Below are 18,997 nucleotides of genomic sequence, written 5' to 3' on the forward strand. Positions count from 1 at the left end.
AGCTGTAGCTCACGAAAGCTCATGCTCAAATAAATTGGTTAGTCTCTAAGGTGCCACAAGTCCTCCTTTTCTTAGTGTCCAGGAAGTGGATCTCTTGTGTGGACTGGTCCAGGCTGAGGTTGATGGTGGGATGGAAATTGTTGAAATCATGGTGGAATTCCTCAAGGGCTTCTTTTCCATGGGTCCAGATGATGAAGATGTCATCAATATAGCACAAGTAGAGTAGGGGCATTAGGGGATGAGAGCTGAGGAAGCATTGTTCTAAGTCAGCCATAAAAATGTTGGCATACTGTGGGGCCATGCGGGTACCCATAGCAGTGCCGCTGATCTGAAGGTATACATTGTCCCCAAATGTGAAATAGTTATGGGTGAGGACAAAGTCACAAAGTTCAGCCACCACGTTTGTCGTGACATTATCAGGGATAGTGTTCCTGACGGCTTGTAGTCCATCTTTGTGTGAAATGTTGGTGTAGAGGGCTTCTACATCCATAGTGGCCAGGATAGTGTTTTCAGGAAGATCACCGATGGATTGTAGTTTCCTCAGGAAGTCAGTGGTGTCTCGAAGATAGCTGGGAGTGCTGGTAGCGTAGGGCCGGAGGAGGGAGTCTACACAGCCAGACAATCCTGCTGTCAGGGTGCCAGTGCCTGAGATGATGGGGCACCCAGGATTTCCAGGTTTATGGATCTTGGGTAGATAGCTGTGACATTCCCTCCTCTCTGGGCAGACTCCACAGCCTAATATAAATGAGTATCCATGATTCCTTTCACAGTGTTAATTCACAATAATATTAATCAGTGTGTCACTAGCTTTCAGAAAAGACCTCACTCTAGACTCTCTTATAACACAGTAATATTGCATACAATCAGTTGATTCAATTATTTATCACATGAGGTTCAGCCCCTCTGTCTTTATAGCCTAGTAAACCTTTGAAATGCATTCTTCTGAAGAATAAAACCCAGACCAAGCTTCCATCTCCTTAGTGCAGAGCCATGCTGTCTTCTCCCCTCCTTGTTTGTGTGAGATTTGCCTCCACCCCCTTGATAGCTTGATGGGTCTCTTTACTGCTTATATGTAAATTGAGGTGAACACACGTTCCTTTCTTTAGGATAGACCTGTTTATCAACTTCACCTGACACACCCTGTTTGCAGACATTTTAGTTCTCATTCCAGCATATGTCCATAACTTAATACCCAACACATACATACATGATGCATGATGATTAATGATCAGTGAGTTATTTGTTTTCAAATGCTATCTCACAAGGCCTATTTTGTACAAAGATTATTACAATAGTGTGTAGGGTGTGAATACAAGAGCGCTTAGTGTCAGAGATGTATTAGCAGGAGCGTTATAAGCAAGACACAAGAAGTAATTCTTCCTCTCTACTCAGCACTGATAAGGCCTCAAGTGGAGTACTGTGTCCAGTTCTGGGCACCACACTTCAGGAAAGATGTGGACAAATTGGAGAAAGTCCAGAGAAGAGCAACAAAAATGGTTAGAGGGCTAGAAAACCGTGACCTGCGAGGAAGACTGAAAAAAATGGACTTTGTTTTCTTTGGAGAAGAGAAGACTGTAGTTTTTTGTTTGTTTTGTTTTTTGTTTTTTGGTGCAACCACTTTTATTTTATCTTTACAACGAGGATGGAGCAGGTTTATGCGATGCTGCCAGCATTGGAGGCTATCCTGGGCCACAGATCTGCGCATTCCTTAGCCACAGGGCCTGTGATTGCGGAGCCTTTCATTTCCCCTTTGTTATTTACTATCACTCCCGTGTTGTCTTGAAAATAGAGGAACACCCCGTCTTTTCTCCGGTACGATTTCCGCTGCCGAATTACCACTGCCAGGTACACCTTCTTCCTGAGCTCAGGCTTGCCCTTCTTTACAGTAGCCATGGCCATGTCACCTACATCAGCAGCTGGCAGCCTGGAAAGAGTTAAAATTCAGCCAGCCGAAAAGACAGAAACTGCTGAAAAGCAAGAACATAGTTTCTGTCAATACCTGATACCTTAGCTCAGCTTATATGGTCAATGCCTGCCCAGTAACTCAGTTCTTAGACCAATCCTAACCGCCCATTCACAGCCCAAGGGATGTCTGTAAGCACTAATCCCTACCCACTCCCACCCCACCTCCTTCCCCTGCAACGTAATCATAGATGTTTGATGCAATAGGATGACCTCTATATGTACGTACTGTTCTTATTTTTATCTTTGTTCAGGGTTTTCTCTTGATTTGCAACAATGTCTGTCTCTGTATGTACAGATAAATGCAAATGAATTGATAAGAGAATGTATATAACTGGCCACTATGGCACCATATTTTCAAAGTGGCTTGTCAGTCTTCCCAGTACTGTGAATAAACCCCCCCTTCAGTATTGTCTGTGCTTGCCTGGTTCTTGGGGAAAAGAATCTTTTTGCCTAACAACTGAAAGGGGACATGATAGCAGTCATGATAGCAAAGTAACAGAAGAGTAAAGTGGGCACTTCAGTGTTTGCAAGATAGGGAATTATTCTTAAAACTAAGGATTTTTAGTAAGTTTTCAATTACAAAGGGAGGGGGAAATCCTGTTGCTGGAAGTCCAAAGCGGTATTGAATGCTCTAGGAATGTGCACCATTTTAGGTGTATGGATTTTTGAATACTTGTGGTTATCAATTTATCTCAGGGTCGTGTGCCTATATTTAGTAAAAAAAAAAAAAAAATACAGTAGAAATTTGCCTTTGATTAGGATTTCAAACAAGATACGGATACTATAGTGTCCTTTGGGCCAGATTTTTAAAGGTAATTAGGCAACTGGGATTTTCAGAAGCATCCAGGTGCTTTCATCCTTTAAAAATCTGGCCTGCAGTGAATGTTTGGGAACCACGTTCTACACACAATTGTTGACATGGAAAAGCACTTGGGTGCTGGTGCTGGACAGAGAGGCAAAATAACACGTAACAAAGGGAATCCGAATGGGAGAAAACTGAAGAAGTTTTGACAACAAACCTGGAAATCCGTCAGCCTGAATGTCACATGATCCCAAAGAATAAACCTGTGTATTTAAAAAAAATGAAAAAAAGGAACAAAAGTATAGAATTAAAACGAATGTTGCAATGCAAACATGGTGCTCTGCTAGAATGCTCTGCTAGAGTGCTCTGCTAGAAACATGGTGAGACATGAATACTGAAGCTGCTAGGAACTATTAATACTTTCAATGATTATTTGCTGTTAAAAATATCAGTTAAGTAGCACAGTGGTATCCATTGGCAGGGTGTTCATGAAGGGGAATGATGAGGCTCCACAAGGAATAAAAAACTCAGTGTCATGCCAAGGGCGGGCAGAGTCCCGGCAGCAGCTTCAGCAGCTGGTACTGAGCATCCTCCCTTCCTAGGAGCCTGCCCACGCTCGGGCTCTGTTTACCTTCCCGGGTCAGACGTTGCCGCCGCCGCCTCCATTGCGAGCCGGGGGCCGGGCCCAGCCGCTGCTGCTCCCCGGCGGGGTCTGTGCGGGGAGCGACCGGCACTAACCCCCCGCTCCGCCCCGGGCTCGGCCCGCACCAGCCCCCGAGCCGGAGCCCGCAGGTGATGGGGGGACCCGGGGGAAAGGGCCGGGGCCGGGCAGGACAGTGACTCTGCACAAGCGGCCCCGCAGCCCCAGCTCCCGCCGCCCCGGGAAGCTGCTCCCTGGCTGGGAAGCGCCTGGCGGAGGGACCGGAGCTGCGGCCCCAGCGGCGAGTCGCTGCCCGGGCTCTGCCCAGGATCTGCGCCCGGGGCCAGCGCGGGGGTTCGGGCAGGGGGGAGAGCGGCGGGGGGGGGCATGGGCGGGCCCCAGGGGGGTTCCCTGTTGTGTCCCTGGTGCTGGGTTGTCAGGGAGGGGAGGGGTGAGAAATGAGACTGAAATGGAGTCCGGGGGGGGGGATTATTGTAACCCCGTTAGAAAACTCGGAGCCCCTCCCTCCCCTGAGACAGGCCCCTTCGTGCCCCAGCGGTGGGTGAATCTCCCCAGCCCTGAACGGCTGCTGGGGCCCTGTTTGCTCCATCAGAGCCGCCTGCTCTGAAAGGGGGCGGCAGGATCCTGTTCTCCTGAACAGCCCCGAGTGTGACCCGCTCACACTGTCTCCTACTACAGGGGGTCTCAACCTTTTTCTTTCTGAAGCCCCCCCACCCCCCAACTTGCTATAAAAACTCCCCGGCCCAGCTGTGCCACAACAAAGCCAGGGCCGGCGTTAGGGGGTTGCAAGCAGGGCAATTGTTCAGGGCTCCACGCCACAGGGGTCCCTGCAAATCTAAGTTGCTCACGCTTCAGCTTCAGCCCCATGCAATGGGGCTTCGGCTTTCTGCCCTGGGCTCCAGGGAGTCTAACGCTGGCCCTGCTTGGTGGACCCCCTGAAACCTGCTGGTGGCCACCCATGGGGCCCCAGACCCCGCTTGAGAACCTTTGTTCTTATGTAAAAAGAAAAGGAGGACTTGTGGCACCTTAGAGACTAACAAATTTATTTGAGCATAAGCTTTCGTGAGCTACAGCTCACTTCATCGGATGCATTCAGTGGAAAATACAGTGGGGAGATTTATATACACAGAGAACATGAAACAATGGGTGTTACCATACACACTGTAACCAGAGTGATCACTCAAGGTGAGCTATTACCAGCAAGGGGGGGGGGAACCTTTTGTTGTGATAATCAAGGTGGGCCATTTCCAGCAGTTGACAAGAACATCTGAGGAACAATGGGGGGTGGGGAATAAACATGGGGAAATAGTTTTACTTTGTGTAATGACCCATCCACTCCCAGTCTCTATTCAAGCCTCCGTTAATTGTATCCAGTTTGCAAATTAATTCCAATTCAGCAGTCTCTCGTTGGAGTCTGTTTTTGAAGTTTTTTTGTTGAAGAATTGCCACTCTCAGCTCTATAATCGAGTGACCAGAGAGATTGAAGTGTTCTCTGACTGGTTTTTGAATGTTATAATTCTTGATGTCTGATTTGTGTCCATTTATTCTTTTACGTAGAGACTGTCCAGTTTGACCAATGTACATGGCAGAGGGGCATTGCTGGCACATGATGGCATATATCACAGTGGTGGATGTGCAGGTGAACGAGCCTCTGATAGTATGGCTGATGTGATTAGGCCCTATGATGGTGTCCCCTGAATAGATATGTGGGCACAGTTGGCAACGGGCTTTGTTGCAAGGATAGGTTCCTGGATTAGTGGTTCTGTTGTGTGGTATGTGGTTGTTGGTGAGTATTTGCTTCAGGTTGGGGGGCTGTCTGTAAGCAAGGACTGGCCTGTCTCCCAAGATCTGTGAGAGTGATGGGTCGTCCTTCAGGATAGGTTGTAGATCCTTGATGATGCGCTGGAGAGGTTTTAGTTGGGGGCTGAAGGTGATGGCTAGTGGCGTTCTGTTATTTTCTTTGTTGGGCCTGTCCTGTAGTAGGTGACTTCTGGGTACTCTTCTGGCTCTGTCAATCTGTTTCTTCACTTCAGCAGGTGGGTATTGTAGTTGTAAGAATGCTTGATAGAGATCTTGTAGGTGTTCGTCTCTGTCTGAGGGGTTGGAGCAAATGCGGTTGTATCGTCGAGCTTGGCTGTAGACAATGGATCGTGTGGTGTGGTCTGGATGAAAGCTGGAGGCATGTAGGTAGGAATAGTGGTCAGTAGGTTTCCGGTACAGGGTGGTGTTTATGTGACCATCGCTTATTAGCACCATAGTGTCCAGGAAGTGGATCTCTTGTGTGGACTGGTCCAGGCTGAGGTTGATGGTGGGATGGAAATTGTTGAAATCATGGTGGAATTCCTCAAGGGCTTCTTTTCCATGGGTCCAGATGATGAAGATGTCATCAATGTAGCGCAAATAGAGGAGGGGCATTAGGGGACGAGAGCTGAGGAAGCGTTGTTCTAAGTCAGCCATAAAAATGTTGGCATACTGTGGGGCCATGCGGGTACCCATAGCAGTGCCGCTGATTTGAAGGTATACATTGTCCCCAAATGTGAAATAGTTATGGGTGAGGACAAAGTCACAAAGTTCAGCTATCAGATTTGCCGTGACATTATCGGGGATAGTGTTCCTGACGGCTTGTAGTCCATCTTTGTGCGGAATGTTGGTGTAGAGGGCTTCTACATCCATAGTGGCCAGGATGGTGTTTTCAGGAAGGTCACCGATGGATTGTAATTTCCTCAGGAAGTCAGTGGTGTCTCGAAGATATCTGGGAGTGCTGGTAGCTTAGGGCCTGAGAAGGGAGACTACATAGCCAGAAAGAAAAGGAGTACTTGTGGCACCTTAGAGACTAACCAATTTATTTGAGCATAAGCTTTCGTGAGCTACAGCTCACTTCATCGGATGTAGCTCACAAAAGCTTATGCTCAAATAAATTGGTTAGTCTCTAAGGTGCCACAAGTACTCCTTTTCTTTTTGCAAATACAGACTAACACGGCTGCTACTCTAATACATAGCCAGACAATCCTGCTGTCAGGATGCCAATGCCTGAGATGATGGGGCGTCCAGGATTTCCAGGTTATTTCCATGGATCTTGGGTAGCAGATAGAATACCCCAGGTCGGGGTTCCAGGGGTGTGTCTGTGCGGATTTGTTCTTGTGCTTTTTCAGAGAGTTTCTTGAGCAAATGGTGTAGTTTCTTTTGGTAACCCTCAGTGGGATCAGAGGGTAATGGCTTGTAGAAAGTTGTGTTGGAGAGCTGCCTAGCAGCCTCTTGTTCATATTCCGACCTAGTCATGATGACGACAGCACTAATGTATGAGTGCAAGACAGGCTTAATGACATGCTTTTAGTGTAGTTGGTGTGGGTTATATTGATATAAATCTGTTCATTTTTTTTTCTCTTCTATATAGATGGGCTTGGAAGGATGAGATTTTGGGGGGTAAACGTCAGTTTCACCCTACACACACAAATGGATGAAAAAGCATTTCCATGAATAATAATCAAAATGTACAGTTAGGCAAAATAAGGAAAAAGCTGCTTGAGAACGTCTTACAGTGTGATTTAAGGAGAGAGATAAATATATTTATATTGGTATATTTTGACATGTGATGCTGACTATTTCTGTTTTAATTACTATAAAGCTTTAACTCTTTGAGTCCCGATGTCTACAGTCATGAAATCATTATTGTCTGACCCACCCCATAACTTCCTGGAACTGGGAACATTCAAATAAAAAAAAATCAAAAAGAAATCCTTACAAACATTGACAGGTTTCAGAGTAACAGCCGTGTTAGTCTGTATTCGTAAAAAGAAAAAAGAAAAGGAGTACTTGTGGCACCTTAGAGACTAACCAGTTTATTTGAGCATGAGCTTTCGTGAGCTACAGCTCACTTCATCGGATGCATAGCATATCGTGGAAACTGCAGAAGACATTATATACACACAGAGACCATGAAACAAAACTTCCTCCCACCCCACTGTCCTGCTGCTAACAGCTTATCTAAAGTGATCATCAAGTGATCATCAAGGAAGGCCATTTCCAGCACAAATCAAGGTTTTCTCACTCTTCCCCCCCCCCCCCCCCCACACACACAGACACACATACAAACTCACTCTCCTGCTGGTAATAGCCCATCCCTCTTTGAAACCTCTCTTTATAATGCGCATGATAATCAAGGTGGGTCATTTCCAGCACTAATCCAGGTTTTCTCACCCCCCCCCCACACAGACCCCCCCCTCCAAAAACCACACACACAAACTCACTCTCCTGCTGGCAATAGCTCATCTTACAATGTGCACAGCAATAATCCAAGTTTAACCAGAACGTCTTGGGGGGGGGGGGGGGGTTGTAGGAAAAAAACAAGGGGAGATAGGCTACCTTGCATAATGACTTAGCCACTCCCAGTCTCTATTCAAGCCCAAATTAATAGTATCCAATTTGCAAATGAATTCCAATTCAGCAGTTTCTCGCTGGAGTCTGGATTTGAAGTTTTTTTGCTGTAAGATAGCGACCCTCATGTCTGTGATTGCGTGACCAGAGAGATTGAAGTGTTCTCCAACTGGTTTATGAATGTTATAATTCTTAACATCTGATTTGTGTCCATTTATTCTTTTACGTAGAGACTGTCCAGTTTAACCAATGTACATGGCAGAGGGGCATTGCTGGCACATGATGGCATATATCACATTGGTGGATGTGCAGGTGAACGAGCCTCTGATAGTGTGGCTGATGTTGTTAGGCCCTGTGATGGTGTTCTCTGAATAGATATGTGGGCACAGTTGGCAACGGGCTTTGTTGCAAGGATAGGTTCCTGGGTTAGTGGTTCTGTTGTGTGGTATGTGGTTGTTGGTGAGTATTCGCTTCAGGTTGGGGGGCTGTCTGTAGGCAAGGACTGGCCTTTCTCCCAAGATTTGTGAGAGTGTTGGGTCATCCTTCAGGATAGGTTGTAGATCCTTAATAATGCGTTGGAGGGGTTTTAGTTGGGGGCTGAAGGTGACGGCTAGTGGCGTTCTGTTATTTTCTTTGTTAGGCCTGTCCTGTAGTAGGTGACTTCTGGGAACTCTTCTGGCTCTATCAATCTGTTTCTTCACTTCCGCAGGTGGGTATTGTAGTTGTAAGAATGCTTGATAGAGATCTTGTAGGTGTTTGTCTCTGTCTGAGGGGTTGGAGCAAATGCGGTTGTATCGCAGAGCTTGGCTGTAGACGATGGATCGTGTGGTGTGGTCAGGGTGAAAGCTGGAGGCATGTAGGTAGGAATAGCGGTCAGTAGGTTTCCGGTAAAGGGTGGTGTTGATGTGATCATCGTTTATTAGCACTGTAGTGTCCAGGAAGTGGATCTCATGTGTGGACTGGACCAGGCTGAGGTTGATGGTGGGATGGAAATTGTTGAAATCATGGTGGAATTCCTCAAGGGCTTCTTTTCCATGGGTCCAGATGATGAAGATGTCATCAATATAGCGCAAGTAAAGTAGGGGCGTTAGGGGACGAGAGCTGAGGAAGCGTTGTTCTAAATCAGCCATAAAAATGTTGGCATACTGTGGGGCCATGCGGGTACCCATAGCAGTGCCGCTGATCTGAAGGTATACATTGTCCCCAAATGTAAAATAGTTATGGGTAAGGACAAAGTCACAAAGTTCAGCCACCAGGTTAGCCGTGACATTATCGGGGATAGTGTTCTTGATGGCTTGTAGTCCATCTTTGTGCGGAATGTTGGTGTAGAGGGCTTCTACATCCATAGTGGCCAGGATGGTGTTATCAGGAAGATCACCAATGGATTGTAGTTTCCTCAGGAAGTCAGTGGTGTCTCGAAGGTAGCTGGGAGTGCTGGTAGCGTAGGGCCTGAGGAGTGAGTCTACATAGCCGGACAATCCTGCTGTCAGGGTGCCAATGCCTGAGATGATGGGGCGTCCAGGATTTCCAGGTTTATGGATCTTGGGTAGTAGATAGAATATCCCAGGTCGGGGTTCCAGGGGTGTGTCTGTGCGGATTTGATCTTGCGCTTTTTCAGGAAGTTTCTTGAGCAAATGCTGTAGATGCTTTTGGTAACTCTCAGTGGGATCAGAGGGTAATGGCTTGTAGAAAGTGGTGTTGGAGAGCTGCCGAGCAGCTGGATTAGTGCTGGAAATGACCCACCTTGATTATCATGCGCATTATAAAGAGAGGTTTCAAAGAGGGATGGGCTATTACCAGCAGGAGAGTGAGTTTGTATGTGTGTCTGTGTCTGTGTGTGGGGGGGGGGGGGGGGAAGAGTGAGAAAACCTTGATTTGTGCTGGAAATGGCCTTCCTTGATGATCACTTGATGATCACTTTAGATAAGCTGTTAGCAGCAGGACAGTGGGGTGGGAGGAAGTTTTGTTTCATGGTCTCTGTGTGTATATAATGTCTTCTGCAGTTTCCACGATATGCTATGCATCCGATGAAGTGAGCTGTAGCTCACGAAAGCTCATGCTCAAATAAACTGGTTAGTCTCTAAGGTGCCACAAGTACTCCTTTTCTTTTTTCTTTTTACAAACATTGGTTTCAGAGTAACAGCCGTGTTAGTCTGTATTCGCAAAAAGAAAAGGAGGACTTGTGGCACCTTAGAGACTAACCAATTTATTAGAGCATAAGCTTTCGTGAGCTACAGCTCACTTCATCCGATGCTGTAGCTCACGAAAGCTTATCCTCAAATAAATTGGTTAGTCTCTAAGGTGCCACAAGTCCTCCTTTTCTACTTACAAACATTGATATTATCCATTGAAATTATTAAAAAAATCAAATTCTGTCAAGCCTGTGTATAAATATAGCAATACAATCACCACTAATCTAGCCTGTTTTCTCTCTATTAGAAAACTATTGCTCTGGAACCCCTCCGCTGGTTTTTCTCTTTTCTCACTTGCCAGATTTTGATATAAAATCCCCTCAAAATGTGTTCAGTTTCTCTATTTATAGATTAATATGTTATCTGTATAAATGTGCTTACTTATTTCTCTAAATAACCACTATTAAGAAAAATTTTTTTTGCCTTCTCCCTTCTAATTAGCTGACATGTGAATCCTCTCATATTTCCCTAATTTTGTCTCAGTTGTCGAATAGTAATATCAAATCTCAAAATTCACTGATACTTGCATTCTAATTTTAAAATTAGATAAGAGTTCCTCCGTTTTGAAGGAGAAATATTGAGCTGAGTCATTGACTTGATTACGAAAAGAAAATATCAGGTTCTAAAAGCTCCTTGAATCTAGCAGAGAAAGACACAAGGAGAAAGAATGGCTGAAAGACAGAGACATTCAAATGGAAAATTAGGGTGATTAACCACTGGAAAAAAACTACTAAGGGAAGCGGTGGGTTCTCCAATTCTTGAGTTCAGGAAGTCAGACTAGATTTACTAAATTCAATGGTCTCTCCCCCTTCTGGCTTTAAAAATCTGTGACACCAAATGGAGAGTGGGTGGGTGGGGGATTAAATTCCCCAATGATCAAATGTCCCCATGATATCTGAGAATCCAAGTGTTTCCTCTGTAACTAGGGTACGAGTGTCTTCCAGATACTGATGGGGAAAATCACTGAGGGCTAGATGTACAGAGACGTCAGTATTACTTTTAGGTGTGAATCCACAGCCCTGAGTTAGGCTCCCTATATTATCCCTGGGCAGAGCTAAGCACCTAAAAATGGGATCCACAAAACACAGCTTGCTGACCGGGGAGCTGCTTGAGCTAGCGAATGGGAAATGCTGTGGAGAGGGGTGGGTCATATGCCCCTGCCCCGCAAAGGGACTTAGATGGCTATCTCTGCTGAGTGATTCCTATCCCTGAACCCTCTCCTGGAGTTTGGCGCATAAGGGTATGGGGTACATCCCCCAGTCTCTCCCATTGAAACTGTTCCACCATGTATAAATGGTTACATATGTGGTGGGTGAGAGAGAGTGGGACTGACTCCAGCCCTGGGGCAGGGTGCTCACCTGGGTTTTAGGAAACCCAGGTTTCAGGTCCACTCCTCCAATGACTATTTGGACCTTTCTGTTTGTGCTGACCCAGACTGTCTCCTTTGGGTACCTTTTCCTAGCAACATTTGTTCTTAGAGGTGATTGTAACTTTGTATGAACTTTCACTCCTTTCTGAAAATGGAGCTCCCCATTGGGGTATGACTGCCAGATCCCAGTGACTACGACACATCCTGCTGGGGGATGGGAAACCTTTTCAGAGAGGGGAGTTTCAGGGGGCTGCTGGTGGGTTTGTGTTCGAAGGGCTGGAGCAGGAAATACACAGGGCCAGGGAGGTGGTGACAGAGTGGGGCAAACCTGCTGGGACACGTTCAGTCTGTGGCATAATGTTCAGAACAGGCCCTTTGTGGGGATGGAAATTCCCCCATTTCTGGAATGGGAAAGAAACCCCCTGGGCAGGGCTGGGAAAACTGACCAGACTCCCAGTGCTGGAGCCTGAACCCACTAGCCAGACGCTGCTCTGGAATTTGAAGGGGGCACATACCAGTGAGGCCCAGGGGAAAGGCCCCGTCCCCTCACCCCCAGCTGCTGGGAATGGGGAGGGGTTGGGATTCCTGTCCCTGGACCCTGCTCGAGGGCTCTGCCACCCGTACCAGCCTCTGGCTAGTAGGTGTGTGATAAATGAGATGACCCTGCCCTCCTCCACCGGCTGGGAGGGACAAGGAACTCTCTCCCCTTCTGAAGCCTCTTGGCTGCTCTGAGCAGGCTGGAGGTGGGATGCTGCTATTCTGGCCCCCACAGAGCTTACTTTTTATTGACCCTTCAGCCCCGTGACTGGTAGGATTGTGGCTGGGGCAGCAGGTGCTGAGTGGGGGACTCTTGTTGTTTCAGGAGCACCGGCCTTCGAGGAGGTGGCTGTGTATTTCAGTGAGGGGCAGGGCGCTCTGCTGGACCCCGGTCAGAGAACCCTCTACAGGGTCGTCATGCAGGAGAATTACGAGACGGTGACCTCGCTGGGTAAGGGATTTCTGTCCCCATGGTTATTAGAAGCTGGGGGGGGTCTATGATGTGGCCAGTTTGACTTCTGCTCAGGTTCTTCCCAAGTCCCTTAGGTTACGTCTACATGGCATCTGGGAGGTGGGATTCCCAGCTCAGGTAGATTTACATGCACTAGTTCTTCTAGAGCTAGTGCCTAAAAATAGCAGCGAAGATAGTGGCTAGGGCTAGCCTCCTGAGTACATGCCCAGGGTCAGGGCAGGATTGTACTCAGGTGGCTAATCCGAGCCACAGCCCATGCTGCCTTGGCCACACTGCCATTGTTAGAGGCTAGTTCTTGTCCATCCACCAAACTGGGAATTACACCTCTCAGCAGCTGTGCAGACAGACCCTGCGATTTCAGGGGAATGACCTCATAGTCCTGACAATTTGTTTGACAGACTTTGATCTCCACTCCCCCAGCCATGGGATAAGAGAGTCGGAAACACAAGGGAGACCTAATTCATCTCCATCCCTGCATCCTTTGAGGTGGCAGAAGCATTGTATTGTCCTGTCTGTATTCATTCATGTCTCTTCTCTTCCCCTCCCCTCCTGGGACCAGTTCCATTCTTGGGGCAGATGTCACTCACCCATGCTGACTGAAATCTGTCAGGAGCTTCCCTCCCAGACTTTACTTCCCCCTGGGTGTTTGGAAGGGATGTGGAGGCAGAATCCAGTTTCTCCTTTGTGGGTCCCTGGTGCTCTGTGTTGTCTGTTAGAACTAGGTTATTTCGTCCAAGTATGGAGGCTCCAGTTTTTCTTTATTTTTAAAACCTCTGTTCCTGGCTTCACCCTGGGGTGCCATTGTTGTCCCTGGTGCAGCACAATGTGAAGCTAGAGTGAGAGAGAGAGGGTGTAAAAGGACGAAGCTCCATTACGCTCAGACGATGATCAGGAACATCCCAGTTTTAATGGATCATGGAGCACCCGGGACCCACTTCAGAGAAGGAAAAATTACAGAAGGGTTAGTAAATGTTCCCTTTCTCAGTCTCCCCAGCAGTAGTTGTGTTGTGTTTCCCCTCTTTGCTGTTCCCCTTTCGTTCCTTTCTCCCCGGCACGGGGGATGACTCCTGTCTGGATTCTCTCTCTGTATTCCAGGGGGTGCTGAGATGGTGAATGAGAAGGAGAATCCACAGTGGGAAGGTGGTGAAGACGTAGGTCTGCAGGAAACAGTATTGGGAAGATCTGAAGGGGAGTTTTATAAGAATCGTAAACCAGGAAAAGCCTGTGGAAATCAGCGCAGGTCAGAGAGGCTTCTGGGATGCAACCCAGGGAAGAAAACATGTGAACCCAGAAATCATGGTGGAGATTGCAAGGACCTCAAGGAAACCACAGCCCAGCAGAGAATGCCCAGAGAGCAGAAAAAAAACACATGCACCGAGTGTGGGAAAATCTTTATTCGGAGGTCACATCTTATTTCACATCAGAAGGTCCACACTGGAGAGAAACCCTACAAGTGCCTTGTCTGTGGGAAAGTTTTCAGTCAGAGCTCAAATCTTATTTCCCATCAGAGGATCCACACTGGCGAGAAACCCTATAAGTGCCTTGTCTGTGGGAAAGGTTTTAGTCATACCGCAAACCTTATTTCACATCGGAGGATCCACACAGGGGAGAAACCCTATAAATGCCTTGACTGTGGGAAAGGTTTCAATCAGGGTTCAAACCTTATTAGGCATCAGAGAACCCACACAGGAGAACAACCTTATAAATGCCTGGAATGTGGGAAAAGCTTCATTCAGAGCTCAGATCTTATTAGGCATGAGAGAACCCACACAGGTGAGAAACCCTACAAATGCCTTGACTGTGGGAAAAGCTTTGTTCTGAGCTCAGATCTTATTTCACATCAGAGTGCTCACACAGGAGATAAACCCTATAAGTGCTTGGACTGTGGGAAAAGTTTCAATCAGAGTTCATACCTAATTTCACATCAGCGAACGCATACAGGAGAGAAACCCTATAAATGCCTCGAGTGTGGAAAAACATTCAGCTGGAACTCAAATCTAATTTCACATCAAAGAACTCACACAGGAGAGAGACCGTATAAGTGCCTGGACTGTGGGAAAAGGTTTATTGACAACACAGCCCTTATTAAACATCAGAGAATGCACACAGGAGAGAGACCCTATAAATGCCTTGACTGTGGGAAAAGTTTCAGTCGGAAATCAACCCATATTGGACATCAGAGAATTCACAGAGGAAAGAAACCTTGAATATGGGAGAAGCTTCAGCTGGGATCAGCTTGTATCAGTCATCAGGAAAGTCAGACAGGGAATAGACCTCTTAAATATCTTTAATGTGGAAAATGCTTCAAGTGGAATTGACATTAGAGACTCCTCACAGGAGAGAAATTCTATCAGTTCCATCCCTAGGACTGGCCTTAGTTTATTTTAAAAAATCCAATGCCCCTGCACATATCTTTGTTTTCATTCATGCTAAGTCAGACTCATGTGGGCTGCAGACCTGGGGGGAGAATTCAAATGAATCCCCCACACTGTGTGATCGTTCTGAGCTTAAATTCCAGTTTCCATCAGATGGGAATTTGGGTTTTCTCCTTTCATTAGGATGGTGTTAAAACTTTTGTAACCAGCATGACAACATAAGAAGGCGCCGAATGAAGCAGGTGTCGATAGTTCAGAGGAGAGTATGGGTAAGTCTGTTCTCCTGATTTTGAATCAACTGGAACATGCTCTGGGATGTCACTATATATGAACCTGAAAGTTTCTTATAGTCCACCCTGTATTGTGGATTGTTCTCTATTTGCTGAAGGCCGTTTGGTCATCTAGTACTATATTAGTTTTGTTTTACAGGACGTAGTGCAGATTTAGTGGGGACTCCAAAAGACAAATGACCATTTGCCAGAACTCTCTTGGTTTATTTGTACCATTTTCCGACCCTTTGCCATGAGATCTTAGTGTTATTTGAACAATGATTATTATACATCACCATCAGCACAAACACTGATGGGGCCAGTGTGAGAGTTGCAGGCCGAGAGGCAGGGACTGAAACAGGGAAAGAAGTTCCTGCCTGATCCCTGGAGTGACGGGAGATATGGTCAGGAGAGAGATAAAGGGCTGGGAAACTACAGGGTTTTCTCTGGAGAGCCACACAGCCAAGGCTGAGAATTGTTAACTTGCTACATAGGAGCCAGAGAGAGACAGGAACTAGCTTGTGATCACTGGGTGAAACTGTCCCTGAATCCCAAAGGGCTACAAATGACACTGCTTGTGGAGTGATTTGGGCGCATCAGTGATTCCTGGGAGGATGAGACTGAGCAGAGACAGGAAGGAAACTAGTGAAGTCAACAAGCCTGGCCAGCCCTGAGGCCAGCTGACGTCCATCACTGAGACTGGAGAGCAATGAGGAGTCTGTGAACCAAGCTTCTCACGCATACCCCCTCTCTACAGTGTCCTTTACTGAGATGACAGAGACTCTCTCTCTCTGTCACACTCACCCCACGCATGCCAAGGACATCCCATGGGGATAAAACCCTCAGCCGGGATTGGAGGTGCCGCGCTGTTCTCCTGCTCCCATTAACCCAAGCTCCCTGGCTTTCCAGCTCTCAAAGCGTTTGCTTCTCTGTGACTGAATCCCGGCATCTCTAATGGATCCTCTGCATTTTTCTGCCCACTGTACAACGCTGCTCGGTTGCTGATGCCTGCGGGAGGTGGGAACAGCACCGTGCTGGGCTGGGGCCAAAATGCTCCATGCTGAGCTGGGTACTGGGTGTGGGGAGGAGAGTTTAGCTTTTATTTCTGGCTTAGAAAGAATAAAGTCAAATTTAGTTTCTCAAGCTCCCAGAGTCCTTTGTCTTGAGTCATGAGTAAAAATAGCCTTTAACAGACTCCGAGTCCACCTGGGAATCTTCTCTGAGGTGTTCTTTCCCCAACCCTGTGTGCCACAGGGAGCACATCCCGGAACTGCCAACTCTGTGTCTGTGGCAAAAATCCCTTGTCTAGGAGGGAAAATCCCCTCTGTCTGTCATTTCCTGTTCACCTGCCTCCTATCTACCACCATCTTCTGAGAGTTGTAACCACACAGTCCAACTGCCCAGCTCCCGGAATCAGTGGCGACCCCCTAAAATCCACCATAGCATAAACACACCACCTCCTAGAACCCCTGCCACTGGCACAAGCCTTCTGGTTCACCGCTTCAAGGGGGCCCGTGCTAGGTGTAAGGCATGACAGTTATAGAGTTGATGGCCAGAAGGGACCATTAGATCATTTAGTCTGAGCTCCTATATAACACAGCTCAGAGAATTTCACCCAGATACTTCCATGTTGAGGCCAATAACATGTGGTTGGCTAATGCAGATCTTCCTGAAAGGCCTCGAGTCTTGATAGGAAGAGATGGGGAATCCACCACTTTCTTGGTCATGTGTCCCAATGATTAATTATCCTCACTGATAAAAAAAAAATATGTTCCTTAAGTCCAGTTTGCGTTTGTCTGGCTTCAACTTCCAGGCATTGGTTCTTGCTATGCTTTCCCCCTCTAAATTAATGAGCCCTTTAGCATCCAGTATTTTCTCTACCCAAAGGTACCCAAATCTACCCACCTGCCCATTTTAAGATAAATGGATTGAGTTTGTAACATCTCTCATTGCAAGGCACCTTCTTCAACCCTCAAATTATTTTTATGGCTCTGATCCCATTTTTCAACTTCCTTTTAAAAATGTGGCTGCCAGAACTGGACCCGATATTCGGGGATTGGCCTCCACAATGCCGTATGCAGAGGTAAATTCATGTCCCTGCTGATGCTCAGGGACAACAGGTTTGTATAATTTTTGGTGGTGCCCAGAAAGGGTCCAAGTCTCCCCCCTCACCCCCCCACACCTGCCTAAGGCTCTGGGAGGGAGTTGGGGTGCAGGTTCTGGGAGGGAGTTTGGGTGCGGAGTGTGGGCTCCGGGCTGGGGCAGGGGGTTGAGGTGGGGAAGGGGCTGAGGGCTGTGGCATGGGATTGGCATGCGGGAGAGGGGTGTGGTGCTTACCTCTGGCGGCTCCATAAAGTGACCCCCCACACCCCTATGACCGCGGCTCCTAGGCAGGGGGGCCAGGGGTCTCCGTGCGCCACTGCCCACAGGCACTGCCCCCGCAGCTCCAATTGGCCACAGTTCCAATGGCGGAGTCGGCGCTTGGGGCAGCGTGCGGAGACCCGCCAAGGGGCCGCAGGGACGTGCCAGCCGCTTCCAGGAGTGTTGCGTCATGTGGAGTGAGGGCGGGCAGGAAGCCGCTTTAGCCCTGCTGTGCCTCCGGTGGTGGCGGCGGGAGCGGCAGGCGGGGCAAGGGGAGAGACCCAGCCCCGAACATTGGTGGAGCTGGGCCCCCGTGCGCTGACTATTCCTGGAGCACGGTCACCATGGGCCCATACAACTCGCCGCCCCTGCCTCATTTATGCATGAAGCATCCCATTCGCTTTTTTTGCCACAGCCTCGCATTGGGAGCTCATGTTGAGTTGTTTCTCCACTATGACCCCTAAATCCTTTTCAGAATCACTGCTTTCTGGGCCACCTTTTCCTTAGTTACGTCCTGCATTCCTCAGTCCTCAATGTACAACCTGGTATTTGGCCTTATTGAACGGGCCCAGGTTACCAAGCGATCAAGATGACTCTGGATGATGACCCTGTCCTCATCATTCTTGACCACTCGGTCAATGTCTGTGCCATCTTCAAATTGGATCAGCAGTGATTTTATACTGACTTCCAGATCCCTGATGAAAATGTTGAGTATTGTGAGGGCTCTAGACCCAATCCCCGAGGAACCGCACTAGAAACACCTCCATTTGATGACGATTTCCCGACTGACAACTACTTCCTGAGATCTGTCATTTAGCCAGTTCTTTATTTATTTAATGTGTGCTTTATTGATATTGTATAGTGCTAATTTTTTTACTAGACGGTCATGCAGTAAAATGTTACCAGAATACCAGGCAGTTAAAAAGTGTTAAGCATATTACATGTACCCAGTTATCTTTATTACTAAATATTTAATATCTTCAAAGAATGAAATCAGGGTTGTTTGTTTTTTTTACAAGACCTAGTTTCCATAAAGCCATGTTGACTGGCATTAATTATGTTCCTATTCTTTAATTATTTATTAATTATATTAACAAATTTTTCTGTAATTTTGCCCAGTATTGATGTCAGACTAAGTGGCCTATAGTTACCTAGGTCATCACACTTGCCTTCTGGAATTTCCCTGTTATTCCACGATTATTAAAAATTAATATTTGGGGTGGAGATCTCCTCAGGAAGCTCTTTAAGAGCTCTGGGTTGGAAGTTATTCAGACTTGCTGATGGAAAAAAGTTTATCCTTAGCAAATGGTGTTGAACATCCTCCTTAGTTACTAATGGACTGGAAAGTACTTCATCATCTTCAGGATGATGCAGAGGCATGCAGAGAACTTGCAGAGTTGCCTGTTAATGCAGCTCCTCTGGGGGGAGCATGGTAGGGTCCCGTGCACTCAGGGGCACCATTTCAAATTTTGGTGGTGGCGGGGAGGATAATTTTACCATGATTCCAGGGGCTACTTAGGCACCTGAAAACTCTAGGGTTTTGGCAGATAACTTAGCAAAGAGCTGACAGGAACACTTGCCAGACTGCTTTCCAGGGAAGACAGCTATAAGAATGGATCC

At 47.2% G+C, this 18,997-nt stretch overlaps 1 protein-coding gene across 1 annotated transcript in view; it reads left to right on the plus strand.

The window, feature by feature from the left end:
* Positions 1-16,154, plus strand: part of LOC141998593 (uncharacterized) — a 37,645-nt gene extending 21,491 nt beyond the window's left edge. The window contains 1 exon segment of the mRNA XM_074971463.1: positions 13,731-16,154. Within this exon segment, the coding sequence (XP_074827564.1) occupies positions 13,731-14,579 (849 nt within the window). The 3' untranslated portion in view covers positions 14,580-16,154.
* The last annotated feature ends 2,843 nt before the right edge of the window (positions 16,155-18,997 follow it).

This window comes from Natator depressus, chromosome 14 (assembly GCF_965152275.1).
Source record: "Natator depressus isolate rNatDep1 chromosome 14, rNatDep2.hap1, whole genome shotgun sequence".
NCBI classification, from domain to species: domain Eukaryota; kingdom Metazoa; phylum Chordata; order Testudines; family Cheloniidae; genus Natator; species Natator depressus.